Here is a 19,608-nt window from a genome sequence, read left to right as displayed (position 1 = left end):
CAGATAACAAAGACTGATTTATGTGGACCCATTTTGTGCTCAGACAAAACATAGAGAAGCTTTTGTGCTGTGATTAGCAAGGGTGCTGATGTCAGTTCTCTTGTTGAGCATCAAGCTTTATTCTGTGGCTAAATTGTGCTTTGTACCCTAATCCAGAGAACCTTTGTATCTGCCTTATTAAAGTGTGTAGTTTATGTAATTGCTTTTGTTTTCCAGTTTAATCTGTGCCAGATTCAATGAGAGTGACTCATTTTGTGACTGAGACAAACATTCACATTTGGACCATGTTAAAAATAAATAAATAAGTGGCAGGTGCTGCTTGGCTAAATTCTGTGTTTTCATGTTGTAATTTCCTGCTGCAAGGGTTCATCTCTTAGATAATGTCTTCTTAGCCTCTGTAATCGCTAGCCCAATCTGCCCAGTGCCCTGCGATTCATTGCTGCTCATTTCTTGGCTGTTTATTTTAGTTTCCAAGGGCCTTTTACATGTTAACAGTATCATTTCAAGAGGGAAACACAGAAATGGATGGGGGAGCTGCAGTCAACTGGATGACCAAGACTGACACGTGAACTGTAGCAAAGGGACAGATTGCATTGTTCTCTGTTTTTGTCATTTTCCCAGGGTGTTTTGTGCCTGTGTTTGGCAAAGTTCAGTTGTGTCTACTTTATTATGTATACATTCAGCATTGGAGCTCTTTTTCTCAGGTGGAAGAGGTTTTGAAAGCATGACTTTCTATTCAGGGTGGCCCATATATCTAATCTAATAGTCTGAAAATTGTGACAACTTCACAGTCTTACGGGAATTCTGTTTATTGTATAAATAGTTCTAAGTACTTGGCCCTGGGCTATGCACTGAGTGTGTAATGGCGAATAAAATAGACATGGTCACAGTCTACTCAGACTTTACAGTCTGCTTGGGGAGTTAGATACTAAATAAAGAAATACAAAGAAAACTTAGATCACAGAATTATAAAAATCACTACATAGGTAAGTGATGAGATCCCTAAAATTATGCCCTACTCTACACTGGGGAGTGGTGGGTTGAGGGTGGTCAAGAAAGAGAAACCTAAAGGTCAAAGTCTGCCTGGCAAAGAGAGGAAAGAACATTCTGGACTTAGGAAGCAGCATGTGCAAAGTCCCCGAGACAGGAGACAGTTGGGCATCCAGAAATCATATGATTAGCAGGAGAAGGGACAGCTGATTAAAGAGAAAAATAAAATGACTGTATTTAAGAATTTAGAGATGGACTATACAAGCACAACAGTATTGTAGCATTTAGTATAGGGGCAGATAACCTTGCATACTGGCTTCCCTGGTGGCTCCGATGGTAAAGAATCTGCTTGCAATGCAGGAGACCCAGGTTCGATCTTTGGATCGGGAAGATCTCCTGGAGAAGAGAATGGCACCCCATTCCAGTGGTCTTGCCTGGAGAATTCCATAGACAGAGGAGTGTGACGGGCTGCAGTCCATGGGTAGCAAAGATCTGGACACGACTGAGCAAATAACACACAACTCTGCATACGTCTTACAGCCTGAGAGCTGCACTGAAGTACAGTATAGAAATTGATGCCTGTGATATTTAGTCTTGAGTCATTGGGGGATGCGTGAATTATGTTCAATGAATTATGTAGTAAGGCATTTTAGAAAGATTTCCTTGCACCAACCACATTAAAGTTTTAAAAAGTCATTTCTGTATTTAAAGACAGAACTTTCACCATCTGGAGAAATCACTTAGAAAAAGATATGATTCCTTGATGGCCCTGGATAAGTGACATAGTACTGTGTTTTCCTTTTTCTTTACTTGTCTCTCCCTTTTTAAAGCTTACTGCTTGATAAGGAGGTATCCATGAGGGCATGAGTTTTACTAAGAGATGATATTTATTTATTTTGAAATAAATAGATTTATGAATGGATTTTTATAATCCAGAATCCAGTGCTAAATTCATGTGAATTTAACACTTTATAACTTTTTAGTATTATCTAAAGCATCTGTAGAACTCCAACACTGCCTTCTTCTGGACACTAATCGTTTGCTTTTAACTTTGAGCTGCAGTCAGACTGAGAAATTAATTCAAAATCTTGATGATAGGGTCTTCCCTGGTGGTCCAGTGGTTAAGAATCCAGCTTGCAATACAGGGGACACAGGTTCAATTCCTGGGGAGAACTAATATCCCACATGCCCTGGAAGCAACTCACCCTATGCACCACACTAGAGAGTCTGAGCTCTGCAACTAAAGATCCTGCATGCCACAGCTAAGACCCAGTGCAGCCAAATATTTTTTAAAAATCTTGATGATATTAAAGAAGTACAGATATAATATTTTAGGTCTTTGTGATTTTTCTACTTGATCTGCTTATTAAAGGATTGCATAAGTTTTTCCATGAAGGAATGCCTGTCCATTGACAATTTGTTGTTATTGAGTTGCTAAGTCATGGGGTCCAACTCTTTTGCAACCACTTGAACTGTAGCCTGCCAGGCCTCTCTGTCTGTAGTCCTGCATATATTTTATTAGAGTTGCTGTATTCTCAGATATTTGCATGTATGAGTGTTTTCTTCATAGCCAGTAGATTCTTGGAGAGAAGAAATCATCAATTTCCTATCATTTCTTCACGCAAGCACCTAGCATGTCATTTATAGTATAATCAATAACTTATGGACTGATTATTTTATTGACTTAGTTCTTAATATATCTAAATTTTCTTGGGTGAATTCAATTTAAATAATCTTTTAAAATGTTAAAACCTGAAGTTATCACCCTAGTTAATTCAGTTATTAGTACAGTTATCCAAATGATTATAGACCAAATGAACTGCTTTTTGCACCACTCCAGTCCCTTAATTTTCATTTTCTCTGCCTCAGAGAATTGTCACAGCTTCCTAGCTGTGAATCCATCAATGAACTACAAGTCAAAATTAACTCATGTCAGAATTCATTAAAAAAAGGTGGTCATTATGGAGGCTGAGACTAAACATCTATTGGAGAAGTTTATGTGGATTTTAGTTAGTCCTCCTCTCGGTTTGCAGGTATTTTTCAGGATAAAATAAAGCAGTTTTTAGTGGATACTGTCATGCCTTTTGTGTTACAGTTGCCAACTTCTGCAAAAGAAAAAATATATATAGAGAGACCATATCATAGCACTACTAGTATTCCTTTTAGTGATTATAAATTTTGTAGATTTTTTTAAATAAAGGGATCTATATGTTAACGAGGAAACAAACAATATTTGGGGAAGGGGGATTGGCCTACGTTATATTACCAATGTCATGAACATTCTTTGTCTGATTAGACTATTTGTGTGTGTGTGTGCGTGCATGTGTATTTGTGTGTATACACTCAGTTGCTCAGTCATGTTTGATTCTTTGCAACCCCATTTGGACTGTAGCTCACCAGGCTCCTCTGTCCATGGAATTTTCCAGGCAAGAATACTGTAGTGGGTTGCCATTTCCTTCTCCAAGGGATCTTCCTGACCCAGAGATCGAATCCGTGTCTCCTGTACTCTCAGGCATAGTCTTTACCACTGCACCACCTGGGAAGCCTGAACACACTGTAGGTAGAGCACCAAACTCATATACTGCTCTGAAGAAAATTCCTGAACACGCCATAAGCACAAAGCTGTCAGTACCCGCTGGTTGTCACCGGAAGAGACATACTCTGTCTTGTTACACTTTTCCAGAACGAGGGGACTGAGATGAGACTGGTGCCGCATCATGTTCTCCAGATGGACAGAAGTGGACAGTGTCCATGAAGAAGATTTGATTCCCTTGGGGTTCATAAGTTGCCATTTCTCGGTTCTTCCACTTCCTGGTCGTCTGACCCTGTATGTTCAGTCTAGAGCAGAGAATGACTCTTAGTAGATAACTTGAATTTTGCCAAAATGGGCCTCTTTTTGGTCTGACTGCCCACTCAGGAAGACCCTCACAGAAGAGTAAGGCTTCATTTTGTCTCTGGGCAGAGATGTTGGGTTTAAAAACTGATGAAGTCAACTCTTTGAGACAATTGATTCTGTTTTTTTTTTCATTTGATCAATGTTGAGGTTAAAGAGGGTAGTAGTGAAAGAATTTCTAGGCTTCTTTAGGTGTAATATGAAAGTCCTTTGCCCTTTCTTTAACTGAGTTGTATATTTCTGTTGTTACTGCTGAGTTGTAGGAGTTCTGTGTATATTCTGGACATTAATGTCTTACCAGATATATGATTTGCAAGTATTTTCTCCCATCCTGTGAGTTGCATTTTCACCCTTTGAGCATGTCCTTCAAAATATAAAAGTTTTAAATTTTGATCCAGTTTATCTGTTTTTCTTTTTTTTCGTATGCTTTTAGTGTCCTATTCAAGTACTCATTGTCAAATCTAACATTGTGAAGCTTCCCCTATGTGCTTTTCCAAGAGTTTTATAGTTTTAGCTCTTACGTTTAGGTTTTTGATCCATTTTGAGTTCATCTCTGTATAATATAAGGTGAGGTTCTAATTTAATTCTTTTGCAAGTGGATATCTGGGTTTTCCAGCACCATTTACTTTTTCATATTTAATGAAAACTAAATCTTCCTTGATTTGTTGACTTGATAAGTACATCAGTGTAAATGTCTTCTAATATCAATCAGTGTCTTCTAATACTTTATCAGATGATAGAGAACAATAAGTGTGTATACACACAGATTATTGAGTTAATTGAGGAGACACCAGTAAACTTGGCAGGAATGGTAGCTTATTCTATGAAAACAAAACAGCATATGTGACTTTCTCTAGTCAATGATCTTGTAAATTTGATTTGACAAATATGCATCTGAAAAACTTCTCTCAGCTTAACACTGGGTGAATATTTTTGTTTTGTTCCTAGGCTTGGAAGAGGAGATGGTTTGTGTTACGCAGTGGCCGTTTAACTGGAGACCCAGATGTCTTGGAATATTACAAAAATGATCACGCCAAGAAGCCTATCCGTATTATTGATTTAAATTTATGTCAGCAAGTTGATGCTGGATTGACATTTAACAAAAAAGAGTTTGAAAACAGCTACATTTTTGATATCAACACCATTGACCGGATTTTCTACTTGGTAGCCGACAGCGAGGAGGAGATGAATAAGTGGGTTCGTTGTATTTGTGACATCTGTGGGTTTAATCCTACAGAAGAAGGTAAGTTAAGTTCAGGATTTTGTGATGCACCCTGAGTTCTCCTTTATTACTGCATTTTAAAAGCCATTATAAAATTCATTGTTATTTCAGTTACACAATATATTTTTTATAATAGTAACAACATGTAGAAAAAGCACACCTCTCAATATCTAGAGAGAAACTTTATGTAAATTTTAGAAAGAAAGACTATCATTGTGGGGCAGGGTCTAAATAATGTCCTGAAGATGACAGGAAGGCATACTTATTTAAAAGTGTTTTTTGAGTTCCAGTATAAATACTAAGTTAAACCTTAACACTGCTGATACTTGATATTTCAACCTATTAAAATAACATTTTCATGCGACTTAACTCTCTAAAGTTTTTTAAATTGAAGTATAGTTGCTGTACAGTATTATATGTTGCTGCTGCTAAGTCACTTCGGTCGTGTCCGACTGTGTGACCCCATAGACGGCAGCCCACCAGGCTTCCCCGTCCCTGGGATTCTCCAGGCAAGAACACTGGAGTGGGTTGCCATTTCCTTCTCCAATGCATGAAAGTGAAAAGTGAAAGTGAAGACACTCAGTCGTGTCCAACTCTTCATGACCCCATGGACTGCAGCCCACCAGGCTCCTCCATCCATGGGATTTTCCAGGCAAGAGTACTGGAGTGGGGTGCCATCACCTTCTCTGGTATTATATGTTACAGCTGTACAATATAATGATTCACAGTTTTTAAAGGGTATGCTCTTTATAAATAAAATATTGGCTATATACCCTGTGTTGTACAATATATCCTTATAGCTTTTTCTATACATAATAGTTTGAATCTCTTAATCCCCTTTGAATCTCTTAATGCCCTTTTCTTGAGGTCCCTTACCCTTACCATGCCCCTCTCCGTTCCCACTCCCTACTGGTAACCACTAATTTCATCTCTATGTCTGAGTCTGCTTCTTTTTTGTTGTATTCACTAGTCTGTAACATTTTGTAAATGCCACATTTAAGTGATATCATAAAGTGTTTGTATTTTTTTGTCTGACTTATTTCACTTAACATAACACCCTCCAGGTCTATTTATGTTATTGCAAGTGGCAACATGACTTTTTCATGACCGAGTAGTATTCCATTATATATCTTATATTGATGGTGTATATTACAGTATATCATATCACATCATGATATAATACATTATATTCCATTATATGTATATATATATAAACACCACATCCTCTTTATCCATTCATTTAATAATGGACACAGGACTTATTTTTAAACTATATTGGATTGTGGAGTTATGAAATAGCCAAGGTGACTATCAATACCTATGAAAAGAAAATTGAGAATCAGTCACAAAACATGATGAAAAAGAAAAAACATCTCAATTTACTAAACACAGATGCCCTATAAAGCATGTGGAGGAAGAAGGACCTGAGTTTGGAAACAGAGGTAGTGAAGAAAAGCTTCTTAGAGAAGCCCAACTGTGAACTGGAGGCTTTTGAAGGAAGTCGTATTCTGTCTACATGAATGGAAGGAGGGATGCAGAACCTGCAGGCTTAGGGGCTAGGGAAGGACACAGAGGGGGAGTAGACTCCTCCCTGGTTGGAGAAGAGGGCTGTGAATGATAGAGGCAAGGGAAAACTTTCTTAAGGATCTAATATTTGGGTTCCTGTCCTGGAAGAAACTATGGTTTTTCCAAAAGTTATGTACGGATATGAGAATTCATACAGAAGGCTGAGTGCCAAAGAATTGTTGCTTTCAAACTATGGTGTTGGAGAAGACTCTTGAGAGTCCCTGGAACAGCAAGGAGATCAAACCAGTCCATCCTAAAGGAAGTCAGCTGTGAATATTCATTGGAAGGACTGATGCTGAAGCTGAAACTCCAGTAATTTGGTCAACTGATGTGAAGAACTGACTCATTTGAAAAGACCCTGATGCTGGGAACAGTTGAGGGCAGGAGGAGAAGGGGGAGACAGAGGATGGGATGGTTGGATGGTATCACCGACTCAGTGGACATGAGTTTGGGCAAACCCAGGAGACAGGGAAGGACAGGGAAGCCTGGAGTGCTGCAGTCCATGGTGCTGCAAAGAGCTGGATGTGACTGAGCAACTGAACAACAACCTGGAAGAACTGAGTGATTAAAGACTTCAAGAAGAATTTTACAAGTGGAATTCCTCTTTGGGTGCTTTTATGTAGCTGTCCTGACCTTTTATATTCCTTGTCTGCTTCTCTACTGCTCTTCTTTTTAAAACAAACACTAAGAACCCAGGTAGGGGACTCCAGTACTAATTTAGGTTTGCAGAGTCCAAAAGTAGAAATAAAGGTGGCCCAAGGTCTTTGACCCCATTGTCTTCATGGTTATCCTCATGTTGACAAGTGTGCATTTCCAAATACATGTAATTAGGAGCACTGGAGATTTGGTGCGGGGTGGAAAAATTGTATTAACAATCAACATCAAGATTTGGACTGAAGTGAAACAGTCATCATCTCTAATTAGCTCAGGTCAGCACTGTTTCCTCTCTGGCCAGGCAGCCCCCAGGAGCAGGAGGCTTCTAGGACTGGGATTGGCCCAGTGGGGAGTGGGGAACCCCCTGCTGAGAGACTCCAGAATGCTCAAGAGAAAACAGCACTGCGAAAGGGAAGGAGGTGACTGATTTAGACAGGAGGCTAATGACACAGAGCACTTCAATAGAGTTCTGCTGATTAAAAGCCTCAATAAATTGTTGCGCATATGGAATTAAAGCTTTGGTTGTTTTTGTAAAGTTACTGAATATTGTTCCCAGTTCAAGTGGACCCTTGGGTATTATTTCTTAATCCAGTTAAGCTCCTTTCTTGCTTGCAGACATGATCTATAGTTGAGTACAGTGGAGGATTTTAAAGTTGAAGTCACAAATGAGATGGCTCTTTTTTTAATTCAATGTATCTTTTATTTTTTTATTTTATGTAAATTTTTTAAATTTTATATTGGAATACAGTTGATTAACAATGTGTTTCAGATGTGCAACAAAGTGATTCCATTATATATACACATGTATCTGTTCTTTTTCAAATTCTTTTTTGGTATATATATATTTTTAATTTTTAATTGAAGGATAATTGCTTTACAATATTGTGTTGGTTTCTGCCATACATCAGCATGAATCAGCCATGTGCTGTGCTGTGCTTAGTCACTCAGTCATGTCCAACTCTTTGCGCCCACCAGGCTCCTCTGTCCATGGGGATTCTCCAGGCAAGAATGCTGGAGTGGGTTGCCATGCCCTCCTCCATGGGGGTCTTCCCAACCCAGGGATCGAACCCACGTCACCCACATTGCAGGCAGATTCTTTACCGTCTGTGCTGCCAGGGAAGCATAAATCAGCCATAGGTATATATACATTTGTCCCCTCCCTCGAATCTCCCTCCCACCTCCCATCCCATCCCACCCCTCCTAAGTTGTCATAGAGCTCTGGTTTGAGCTCCCTGAGTCATCCAGCACATTCCCACTGGCTATCTGTTTTACATATGGTAATGTGTATGTTTCCATGCTGTTCTCTCCACTCATCTCACCCTTTCCTTCCCTGCACTGTGTCCACAAGAATATCCCGTTGGTATATATATGCACCACAGCTTCTTTATCCACTCATCTGCCAGTGGACAAGATGGCTCTCTTTTTAATGGTTATTTAACAGCCAGTCAGTAATGATAATGATTTATTTAGACACCACATGTGTTGCACTGTATAATGGCTTTTCAGCTAAAATAATTCAAGTATTTGTATAGTCTTTGTGCCGATGTTGTTCTTTAACCTACTTCCTTTTCAATTTAGAATTTGTTTGGGGGGATATGAAGTCAGACTTCTGTTTCCATTGGTACAGATTCAGCTGATCTGAAGACTCCAGTAGGTGTTCTTCTGTCTCTCTGTTTGTTTTCTTTATAATTCTCCTAGTTAACAAAGGATATTCAGTGCCCTCTTAGTACATTCTTCAGTCAAGGAACATGAGTGTGTAATTTTTTAGAAGCACTTTCATAGGGTGGTTAGAGTTGATCACCCCCCAGATGAGAATGGCTAATGCTCAGGTATCCCAAATTAGCTTTACAAGTGTGAAGGCATAGAGTCTGGTTCATTTGTCCACCTTAGAATGGTCCTTATCATCTGGGAACTTGATGAACACCCACGCAGTCAGCTCGAGGAAGAAGGTAAGTTTTGTCTGCTTGAGAAAACCGATTCATTAATATACCCAATTATTTGAGTTTGACAGGGATCTGCTAGGCTTTGGGCATTCATTCAACCAATATATATTAGGTGACTAGTTAGGGACACAGACAGATGAAGTATTACAGGCAGAGAACTGAGCATCTTATGAGAGAGTATTCATACCCAGAATAATTCATTACAGTTGATAAATATTCTTGCCTAAACAATCCCATAGACAGAGGAGCCTATTTGCTACAGTCCATAGGGTCACAGAGTCGGACACAACTGAAATGACTTAGCACAGCATGGCACAAGTTATACACATGTGTGTGTGTGTGTATACATATGTTTATATTTATTTATATGTCATACTTCAGTATATATTAAAATATTAATATATAATCTATATTAGTATAGTTGGTATAATTAGTATAATCTATAATTAACATAATGTATTATATAATATATAAAAATATACATGTATTTTAAAGTGTGATACCATGAGAGTGTGTAAATACACTTCTTACCTTCATAGAGTTTACAGTAGTGCATGCATGCTAAATCACTTCAGTTGTGTCCAACTCTTTGTGACCACAAGGACTGTGGCCCTCTGTCCATGGGATTTCCTAGGCAAGAGTGTGGAGTGGGTTGCCATTCCCTACTGCAGGGGATCTTCCCAACCAGGGGATCAAACCCACGACTCTTAAGTCTCCTGCATTGGGAGGCAGTTCCTTTACCACTTGCACCATCTCAGAAGCCCAGTCTAGTAGTAGAGGGGCAAATACTAGGAAATATAATGCGGGTTGATAGGTGCTCTGCTAAACGGGACTAAAAGCATAGAGAGCAGCTGATTTTGTCTCAGGAGGGCCAGGAAAAGCCTAGGTAGTTACAAATGGCTCTGTGACTATAACTGATACTGTACTGAGAGCTGAATTTTTGTCCTTAATGGAACGGTTTCAGTGGCATTAGTAGTCAAAATCGGTTACAATGTCTGTTTTTACTTCATAAACTTCCTAGTATAGGGAGGGGGAAGTTTCAAAACTTGAAAGATAGCTTTCAGTAGCAAAACTCAAATCCTTATAAAACAGATTAGAAGTGTATCTGTCTTGAGTGAAGCTCTCAATTTGTGAACTTGTAATCTTCACAGTGTCCATGAAGCGAGAGGTCATAAGAAAATGTATGATTAATCAAATTCAGTATGATTAATCAAATTTGATGTATATATGCTGAGTTGGTTACCAAGAATAGCTATGTTAATCACAAATGACTTTTCTGTTCATTAAAGCAAGTCCCTAAGAATTTCAATTTGCCAGTACTTTTCAATTTTAGATCCTGAGCTATATCTGAATTCATCTGTGTTTATTTTTTCAATTCTACAGTTTAGATATTTTACAAATTCATCTTGGCCATCTCCCAAATAACCACAGTAGAAATGTCTTACTAGGCTGTGTTGGAGACTTGAGTTTCTTGGAATAAATCAGGGAAAGATGAGCAGTATTCATTGTGTCCTATCAAGGATCCACACAAACAGTTTTACTTTGCTCCACAATTTTGGTTTTCGACGCACAGCAGCAAAACTGCAAAAAGGCTTTAAAGCCAACCACTGTATTCCCCTATTCATTTGTAGTAACTGACTTTGCTAGATGCCTTTTTAAAAATTCTGATCTTTAAAGATTTGTATCAAATTCTAAACTACAGAGAACTACTGTTACCCTTTGTGATCACATTTATACAGTTGAATATGACAAGGCAAATATCAAAATGTCTTTGTTCTTCCATTAACTTTATTACCTGCTTTATACTCTCATGCTTCCAGATAGATCTCACCCCCACTCACGAAATAATAGGTGCTTTTGTCTTTACCTAGATCTGTCCCCTGAGCCCTGGGCTCTTCCCTTTCCAGACAGCCAAACCTGCTCCCACTCTTGGCTTAAAATTAATAACACAAAATGATTCTTCACTGTAACTAGTTTCAGTAGATGTGAAAAGAAGTAGACTATGCTTGGCATTACAGTCTGAGAACATAACTGTCCCCGATCCCTAGGAGAATAACTAATTTTCCCCTGAAAACAAAAGGAAAGGGGAAAAATCTGACCTGTGTTTTGATTCCAGGAACCTCTCAAAATATCATTACCATGTTATTTCCGCCGCCCCAGGTGACCATTGCTATTATTGAATACTCAGAATGCTGGCAGGCTGAATCTGTTTTTCAATTCTAGCTCATTGCACTGTGTGTGGTTCCTATGAATGCTTTTATTTAGTAGTCTGGAGACTTAGAAACTAATTTCTTTTGTTTTTCTTGGAAATGTGCAGTTTTATTTTTGTTTCTACACTGAGGTGGAAGCTATAAAATCTGCTAAACAAGTGCCAGGAAACTCAGCCTTAGGGTTGAACACAGCTTGGCGCAAAGGCTCCTGGTCTCATTTCAGGTGCGTGTGTAAAAAACTGCCTCTTCATCAGTTGAGTTGCTTTTCTCAAAATGCGTGGATAATACTGGCTTTAAAAAAAATAATGTGATTGTCTGATAGTCCTCCTTTTAGAAAAGTAGATAAACTCATGTGTGAGGATATGCACCTGCTCCCGTTTCTGCAAAGCACTGCTTCTTAATTGGGGGACTTAAATTTCCTTTTATTTATTCTTTTACTCAGCTATAACTTAATGACTGTGAAAAGTACAGTTCTAAAGTGTACAGTTCAATATAGTTTTATTTATCCATTCTGTATCTAGATGTAGAAATAGAAATCTGTGAAACCCGCCACTCAAACCAAGAAGTGGAACAGATCCAATCCCCGACAATGTTTTCTCATGCGTCTTCCTTGTAAAAACACAGGAAGAAGTTCAAATGTAACCATTATTTTGCTTCTCTCACTATAGTTTTGCTTGTGCTTGAAGTTTATACAAATAACACCATTGAGTCTGACGTTTTTCCAGTAGTAAGTCTGTGAGATCCACCCATGTTCCATGTGGAGTTCTACATCCTATGTAGCCCGCCACTGTGTGAATATATTGTAAATTACTTTATTACCACATGCTTGGGTGTCCCAAGTGGTGCTCATAGAACCTGTCTGTGAATGTGGGAGACATAAGAGACACGGGTTTGATCCCTGGGTCAGAAAGATCCCCTGGAGGAGGGCATGGCAACCCACTCCAGTATTTTTGCCTGGAGAATCCCATGGATCCCATGTAGCCTGGTGGGGCTAGAGTCCACAGGGTTGCTAAGAGTCAGACACGACTGAAGTGACTTAGCATGTATGCACCACTTGCTCAGGTAGGGTATGTCAGTAAGTTACAAACTCAGAGGGTCTTGTCATGTCAGTTTTGTAACTTAGCAATAAGTTAGAGTGTCCCTTACCAATAAGAAAGAGTGTCATTGCTTCCCTGGGCTTAAGCACATGTTTGGTTAAAAAATATATTATTTTGAATATTTCAAGGCATTATCTGGGCACCCCATCCCGTCTTGTGTGAGGAACACTTACTCCAGAGCATTATGGTTCCAGAAACCATAATGTGCAGAAAGGTAAAAAATCTGTGCATTAAGGTAGGCATCCTGTGACCCAATCTATTATTTGTGGTTCTCCTCAAGAACAATCTACTTCTGTTCACTGAAAACTTGTTAAGACTTAGCAGTCCTTATGAGCTTTCTAAGTAAAATTCAACTAAGAGTTTGCTACAGTAGCTTATTAAGCCTTTACTACATGCTAATGATTCTCTTCATGCCTTCTGAATTAAGACACAGGAAATAATTTTACACACAGAAGCACACCCTATGCTGATGTTTGATTCCCAGAAACACGATACTGGTGTTACTTAGAAAGATCAGTAAGTCAGAAACCCAAGTGAGGCAGAAGGTGATAAACACAGTCTGCTCAACTACTCATAGGGTCGAGTGGGGGCTAATCCCATGTCCTTATAAGGTCAAAGGAAGGTTCTTCTTTCAGACCAGTTGGTTAACTTTGGCTAGAAATCTTCTGTTATAGAATATCTAGACCCCACCATACTGGCATTGAAATATGCAGACTTGAGTATATAGTCAAATTACCGTGAGTAAAATCATCCCAAACAGTAAACGTTGAAGATGGTCCATTATCTGAGTCCCAAGTCATTAATGCTTTTTGGAACTATTGGGATTGCTGTTCACGGCTATTTGAAGGTCTTTTCTTCCGTGAGCTTGCTAGTGAACATAATGGAAGTTTCTCTCTAGTTCTTGCCACTTATTGTGAACAATCCCCATCCTCCTTCCACAAAATTGAGAGACGCTTGCATCATTCACAGGTGGCAGAAATGGAAGGTTAAAAATGAAATAGTCCCATTGTGTTAATAAAAACAAGGCGAGACAAAACTGATTGCTTAGCTGGGTGACTGTTTTCCCACTAAAGATGAATCACTCAGTTCATTTAGTATGTAGCCATCCAGTGTAGTTTCTGGTATAGGAATAGTGTGTCTATGAAAACAACCACCTGGAAAAGTTGTTTTAGGAATTACAGTGGAAAACTAGAATTCATACTGTTTGATACAAGTAATGTTTTGGCTGTTGGATTTGATTTTGTTTGGTCAGAAGTAAACGCTGAACTGGATTGTACAATTTCACCAAATCTCTGGCAGAAGAAAGAAGTATGTGAAATAGACTTATAAACACACCCTTGAGGGTACAAGGGATGCAGCAACTACTCTGTGATCTCTCTGCTACTTTTCTTGCCTCAATGTTGTGTGTTTTTCCTAAGCTCTCTAAAGGGTAAATATTTTTCATAGTTCTCTGAAGTTGAACTCTCCACAAGGATTTCCTCTGAGTCACTGATAAATCTATGGCATTCTAAATCCCCTTGAATAAATCTCTTTATATTTGTAACAGAATCAAAGCAGTAAAAATTTCATGAGGCTTGTTAGAAACACTATTTATAACCAACATCAGACATGATGAGGTTCGTATGAGTTCTCATGAAATTATGGCATTATCTCATATAAATGTTGGAATGTTTTATTTTTCCACCATCTTCTGTTCTGGCCTTTCATAAATAAGAAAGAGTGAATGAATGAATTCCTATCATAATTGAAAGTGAAAGTCACTCAGTCATGTCTGACTCATTGCGACCCCATGGACTGTAGCCCGCCAGGCTCCTCTATCCATGAGATTTCCTCTCAGGCAAGAATACTGAAGTGGGTTGCCATTTCCTTCTCCAGGGGATCTTCCCAACCCAGGGCTTGAACCCACGTCTCCTGCGTTGGCAGGTGGATTCTTTACCACTGAGCCCAAAAATGGCAGTGAAGTGAAGTGAAAGTCACTCAATCATGTCCGACTTTTTGTGACCCCATGGACTATACAGTCCATGGAATTCTCCCTTCTCCAGGGGATCTTCCCAACCCAGGGATTGAACCCAGGTCTCCCACATTGCAGGTGGATTCTTTACCAGCTGAGCCACAAGGAAAGCCCAAGAATACTGGAGTGGGTAGTCTATCCCTTCTCCAGTGGATCTTCCCAACCCAAGAATTGAATGGGGTCTCCTGCATTGCAGGCGGATTCTTTACCAACTGAGCTATCCGGAGTGAAAGATACAATACTCGCATGTTATTATTCAGGCTTTACCATTAGGATATGAGCTTCTCTGCCTAGGAAGAAGAGTTTTGAAATGAGTTACTTAATCCTGGCTGTAGTGCATATGTGGATGTTAATGTTGAATACATAAAGACCTCATCAAAAGCATGTGGACTTACTCTGTAGAATTCAGAGGAGAGCAGACGTGTAGCCCTTCCCTAGGGAATTGATAGACCAAATAATCTGCCTATTATTCTATTCTGTAGAACATTTTAAGTCTTCTTACCATGTTTTAGCATCTTTAGGTAATGTTCTATTGTGAAAAATCTCAGTTTCAACCCAGCCTTTTTTGTTCTAATATAAACAGATTTGTTTATTTGAATATGAGCATTTATCCTTTTCCCCTGGATTTATAGCCTTGTATTGCTAACCAGACTAACAGAGTTTTTCTCCTGGGTCCTCAATAATTTCCATAGCTGTCAGTGAATACAGTGAGATTTTTTTTTCTAGGCTTTCCAGTTGTTTTCAAATAACTTATTACACAGTTTAGCTATTTTCACATGTCTTCTCAGAATGCAGTTAAGTGTTTAATAAATTACTACTTTCTCTGCTGACTGCTTTTGCATGAAAGTACTACAGAAATCCAGTAAATGGAAAATAAGGCTATGAGCTGAGGGAAAAGCTGTTTCCTTAAATGTGAATCCTGGAACTAGACATATTTCTCCCTAGTCAGTTGAGAGGTACAAAGAAAACAATGAACAGCAAAATAAACGTGGGGAGAAGAGCTGGCCCTGGTATATACAGCATCACGTGCCTGTAGATGCATATAATAAAGTGGGTCTCCTTAGAAGGCTGGCTTGACTAGGTTGGCTTTGCCACTTGATTATCATGGGGAAAAAAATCTGCTGCTACTTATGCTAACATCTCCATTCCCAATAGCCTCAAAATCAGAGTCTTCAAAGCAATGTTAACCGTGGCTTTTTTTTTTTTTTGGCGGCGTATGGAATCTTAGCTCCCTGACCAGGGATTGAACCCAGGCCCCAACAGTGAAAGCACCGCCAGGGAATTCCCAACGATGGGTTTTGTTTGTTTGTTTGTTTGTTTGTTTTAAGAGCATCTGGAAGAAAGAGCCCTATCTTCAGATCTCTTTTAATGAGAACCAATAATTTTCTGTATCAGCATTACCATTTACATGGCACGAATTTTAACTGACCTTGTCCTAGTTTATCCAGGTCCTCTGTGGTAAACGATTTACCCCCAAACTTTCAATTAGCTGTGTTAAAGAAACCTTAAGATGGGATGGACAGTGATGGCCACACTTGGGTTTTGCAGATCCTGTGAAAGCACCTGGCAGCTCCTTACAGGCACCAGCCGATATACCATTGGCGATAAGCACCGCACCACCATCCTCCCAGGTGGGTGCCTCTGCTGCTGCTGCACCGCCTCCCTATCAGCTCATCAGCCTTCCACCACACCTAGAAACCCTTGGCATCCAGGAGGATCCTCAAGACTACCTCTTGCTAATCAACTGTCAAAGCAAGAAGCCTGAACCCACCAGGTAAACCATGTGTGGTGCCTGTGCGTGCATACACTCAGGCCTCTCACCTTGAAACTTTTCTAACCCTGATTTGAAGGCTTAAACCATCTATAGAAGGTCATCTCTTAGGCTTACACTTCAGGGTGATGTTCTTCCGCTAATGATTTCTGATATTGAGGAGATTTTATTGAAGAAACAGATTGTTGATCATTTTTTGGCAAAGAACACTCATGCCTTCATGGCTTTTTTTGGAAATCTGTCTCCTGGGTCTTAGTCTTTGTACGGACTCACAGTGTTACTTGCTTAACAGATGTCACTGATTTATAAATGGTGATCTTGCTCCATTTCTTATGTGATTGTAAACCAGCCAAGGGTCATCTTTTGTTTCTGAAGAAGGAGAAGAATACCTACTGCTAGAAGATTTTGCAAGCAAAACGATTCCATTGCAGTGAGTGTGTTGTGGTTGCTTTGAATCTGTGTGAGAAATTAATCACACAGGTAAAATCCCAATACAGCAAATTCTATGGATTAAACAAATCAGATGTTACTGAAATTTGGCAAAATCAAATATATTGCTAAAAACATTGAAACTTTCAAATCTTCACATCTGGCAATGAAGCAGAGCTTACCACATGCCTTGACTTAACAGATTTTTAAGTAGAATGAAGTATGTGGGTTTCAGCGCTTGACCCAAAGTATAAAACCTTTCCCCAAGCTCTTGGTTTCCCTGTCACCTTTTTTTTTTTTTTAATGCCCCCGTTTTTTAAGTCTTTATGGAATTTGTTACGATATTGTTTCTGTTTTCTGTTTTGGTTTTTTGGCCGCTAGGCGGCATGTGGGATCTTAGTTCCCTAACTAGGAATCAAACCTGCACTCCCTGCGTTGGAAGGTAAAGTCCACCACTGGCCCACCAAGGAATTCCCTCCCTGTCATCTTTATCTCTGCTCCCAGACCCCTCTCTTCTTCTAATTATATTTTAATTTGGTTATTCTTCTCATTTGATGTTGATAACTGGACGGCTGGAAGTAATCATGAGAGTTGAGGCAGAAACATGATCAGGATGCCTGTGATACCATTAACAGCTGTATGACACCTAGTAATGTTGTTGTTTTTCAGTCGCTGAGTCATGTCCGACTCTTTGCGACCCTATGAACTGCGTCATGCCAGGCTTCCCTGTCTCACTATCTCCCTGAGTTTGCTCAAACTCATGACCATTTGAATCAGTGATGCCATCCAACCATCTCATTCTCTGTCATGCCTTTCTCCTTTTGCCCTCAATCTTTCCCAGAACTAGTAATATTGGGTATATTTCTTGTGTTAATTTGCATTATTTAAGGAGGATGCGAATTGCATTGAAATGTGATATTTTTTAAACATATTAGACTCCAGAATTATTTTTGTAACAAAAAAAGATTTTTTTTCATGTAGGAAATGACTGTTATTGGACCCTAGGATCATACAAACTCCTTGTTCAAAAATTTTTATATAGAATTTGTTAAGATCCATGAATTAGTTTCTGAGAACCATTCCCTGGGATAGCAGAAGAAGCTCACAAACCTTCCAAAGATACGTTTCTATATATTTGTTATAATGGGATTTTACCTGTAAAAGTAGACAAAAAATTATAAATCATCACAAGTTAATAGTATAAAATTCTAACTTGATTTTGCTTGTTTGCTGTGAGAATTTAAAATTATACACTCGCAACTTTGTTGTATATGCTACTAACTAAGATTTTATTTTAGGGAACTCCACAATTATTTTTCCGTATCTGCCTTTTTAAAAGCCAACAGCTAAGTGACAGTACATTTTCTTTTATATAGTGTCTTTCATCAATCTCACTGGTATCACGGCTTTCCTATTGTCACAGAAATTATGCTCAAAATCGTTACTCTCATATATTTTGTATCTGTATTTTGCAAAAGTGACAGTTCAGTGCAAATATTTGTGAAGTATCCACTATGAGCTCACTGTTTCACTAGGCTCTACGAAGGTACAAACTAATGCCATAAGATACAGCCCCCTCAGGTGCAGTCACCTTCGGAGTTTCAGAGTAAAGCATGAAGGTACTTACAGATGAAGGCAAGATGTGAGCATTGCCTTAGAACTATGTTTGTCCTGCAAGACTGAGCTCAGACCTCTGCTCCTCCAGGAGACCTTCCCCCAGACACCCAGGCAGGATTAAATGTCTCTGGGTTTTCACAGCATCCCAGGTATGCCTCCATGTCTCCCAGAATCGGAAGTAACTTGCTAGCTGCATTTATTCTCCATTAAACTCTAAACCAGTCAAGGACAGGGAACTTAGTACTCATTGCACCTCTAGCTTCCTCTTCACATTTGAATTAAATGAAATGCATATTTTAGAATATGGGTTAGAAATTCCTAGAAAGGACAGTGCATATGTTTTCAAGATGGAGGGCGAGACGCTTCCTAAGAGGAGTAGGCTTTGAACCATACGTAGTTGGTGGCAGGAGACAGTCATGAAAAAGGAGTGAAGGGGTCCACTGAGGAACCAGTAGGTGGTAAGATTGGACATACAAGCTGGAACCAGGCTATTAATAGTAGCCTCAGTACCAAGTAGAGTAGTTTGTAGGCTTTTTGTAGTTCCCGTAGACTGTAGGAACTCTTAACAGGATTTTCTCTGAGTTAGATGAGTGACATGAAAACCAGGTTTTGAAAATATTGACCTTCCAACAGTCTTGGTCCTGTGGATGGTACCATGGACACATTGGAAGAGGGAGAAACTAGAGGAAAGACGTTTACTGAGGAAGGTCCAGTGTTGGAGATTTCAGCAGAGACCCAGACGTGAACTTGGGTGGTGACAGTGGGAACAGAGAAGGGGAATAGATAACTTGGGTAGAAAGAAGGACTTTGTGCCCAAGCGATGGTGGTGATCAGAGAGAATGAATCAAAGCTGATGGGGTTCCAAATTTAGACAATTCAGATAAAGACGTTTCTTGTCAAGGCAAGTCAGAAGGGGCCACCAATTTGAGAAGTAAGTTGAGTTTGATGTACACATGAGCAAGGGAACTCTGGGATAAGCAAATGGAAATAAATTTGAACTGTTTGCAGATATGGGACTCAGAGTTTGGTGAGAAGATGGGAGTCGTCAGCATTCAGTAGAGATGAAGTTACAGGAAAGGAGGATTTCTTAATGGTGTGTGCGGTAAAGACTTAGAGGACTATTTCCTGATAGCCACTTCCAGGTGGACATATAGGAAAAAAGGGTTGATCAGTGAAACAAGGGCATAATCAGTGAGGAAGAAGGA

General features: G+C 39.3%; 1 protein-coding gene across 8 annotated transcripts in view; it reads left to right on the top strand.

The window, feature by feature from the left end:
• The window catches only part of GAB1 (GRB2 associated binding protein 1), a 127,380-nt gene that overhangs the window by 85,917 nt on the left and 21,855 nt on the right, over positions 1-19,608 (top strand). For 6 of the 8 annotated variants that reach the window (NM_001101201.1, XM_005217572.5, XM_059876121.1 and 3 more), the window contains exons 2-3: positions 4,832-5,126; positions 16,135-16,360. In NM_001101201.1, the coding sequence (NP_001094671.1) occupies positions 4,832-5,126; positions 16,135-16,360 (521 nt within the window). Of the gene's footprint in view, positions 1-4,831; positions 5,127-16,134; positions 16,361-16,706; positions 16,788-19,608 lie in introns of all 8 variants that reach the window. The other 2 variants (XM_059876118.1, XM_005217570.5) reach the window with 1 other exon arrangement.

This window comes from Bos taurus, chromosome 17, assembly GCF_002263795.3.
Source record: "Bos taurus isolate L1 Dominette 01449 registration number 42190680 breed Hereford chromosome 17, ARS-UCD2.0, whole genome shotgun sequence".
NCBI classification, from domain to species: Eukaryota; Metazoa; Chordata; class Mammalia; order Artiodactyla; family Bovidae; genus Bos; species Bos taurus.
The sequence above is the reverse complement of the archived record's forward strand: the minus strand, read 5'-3'. Positions and strand labels throughout refer to the sequence as shown.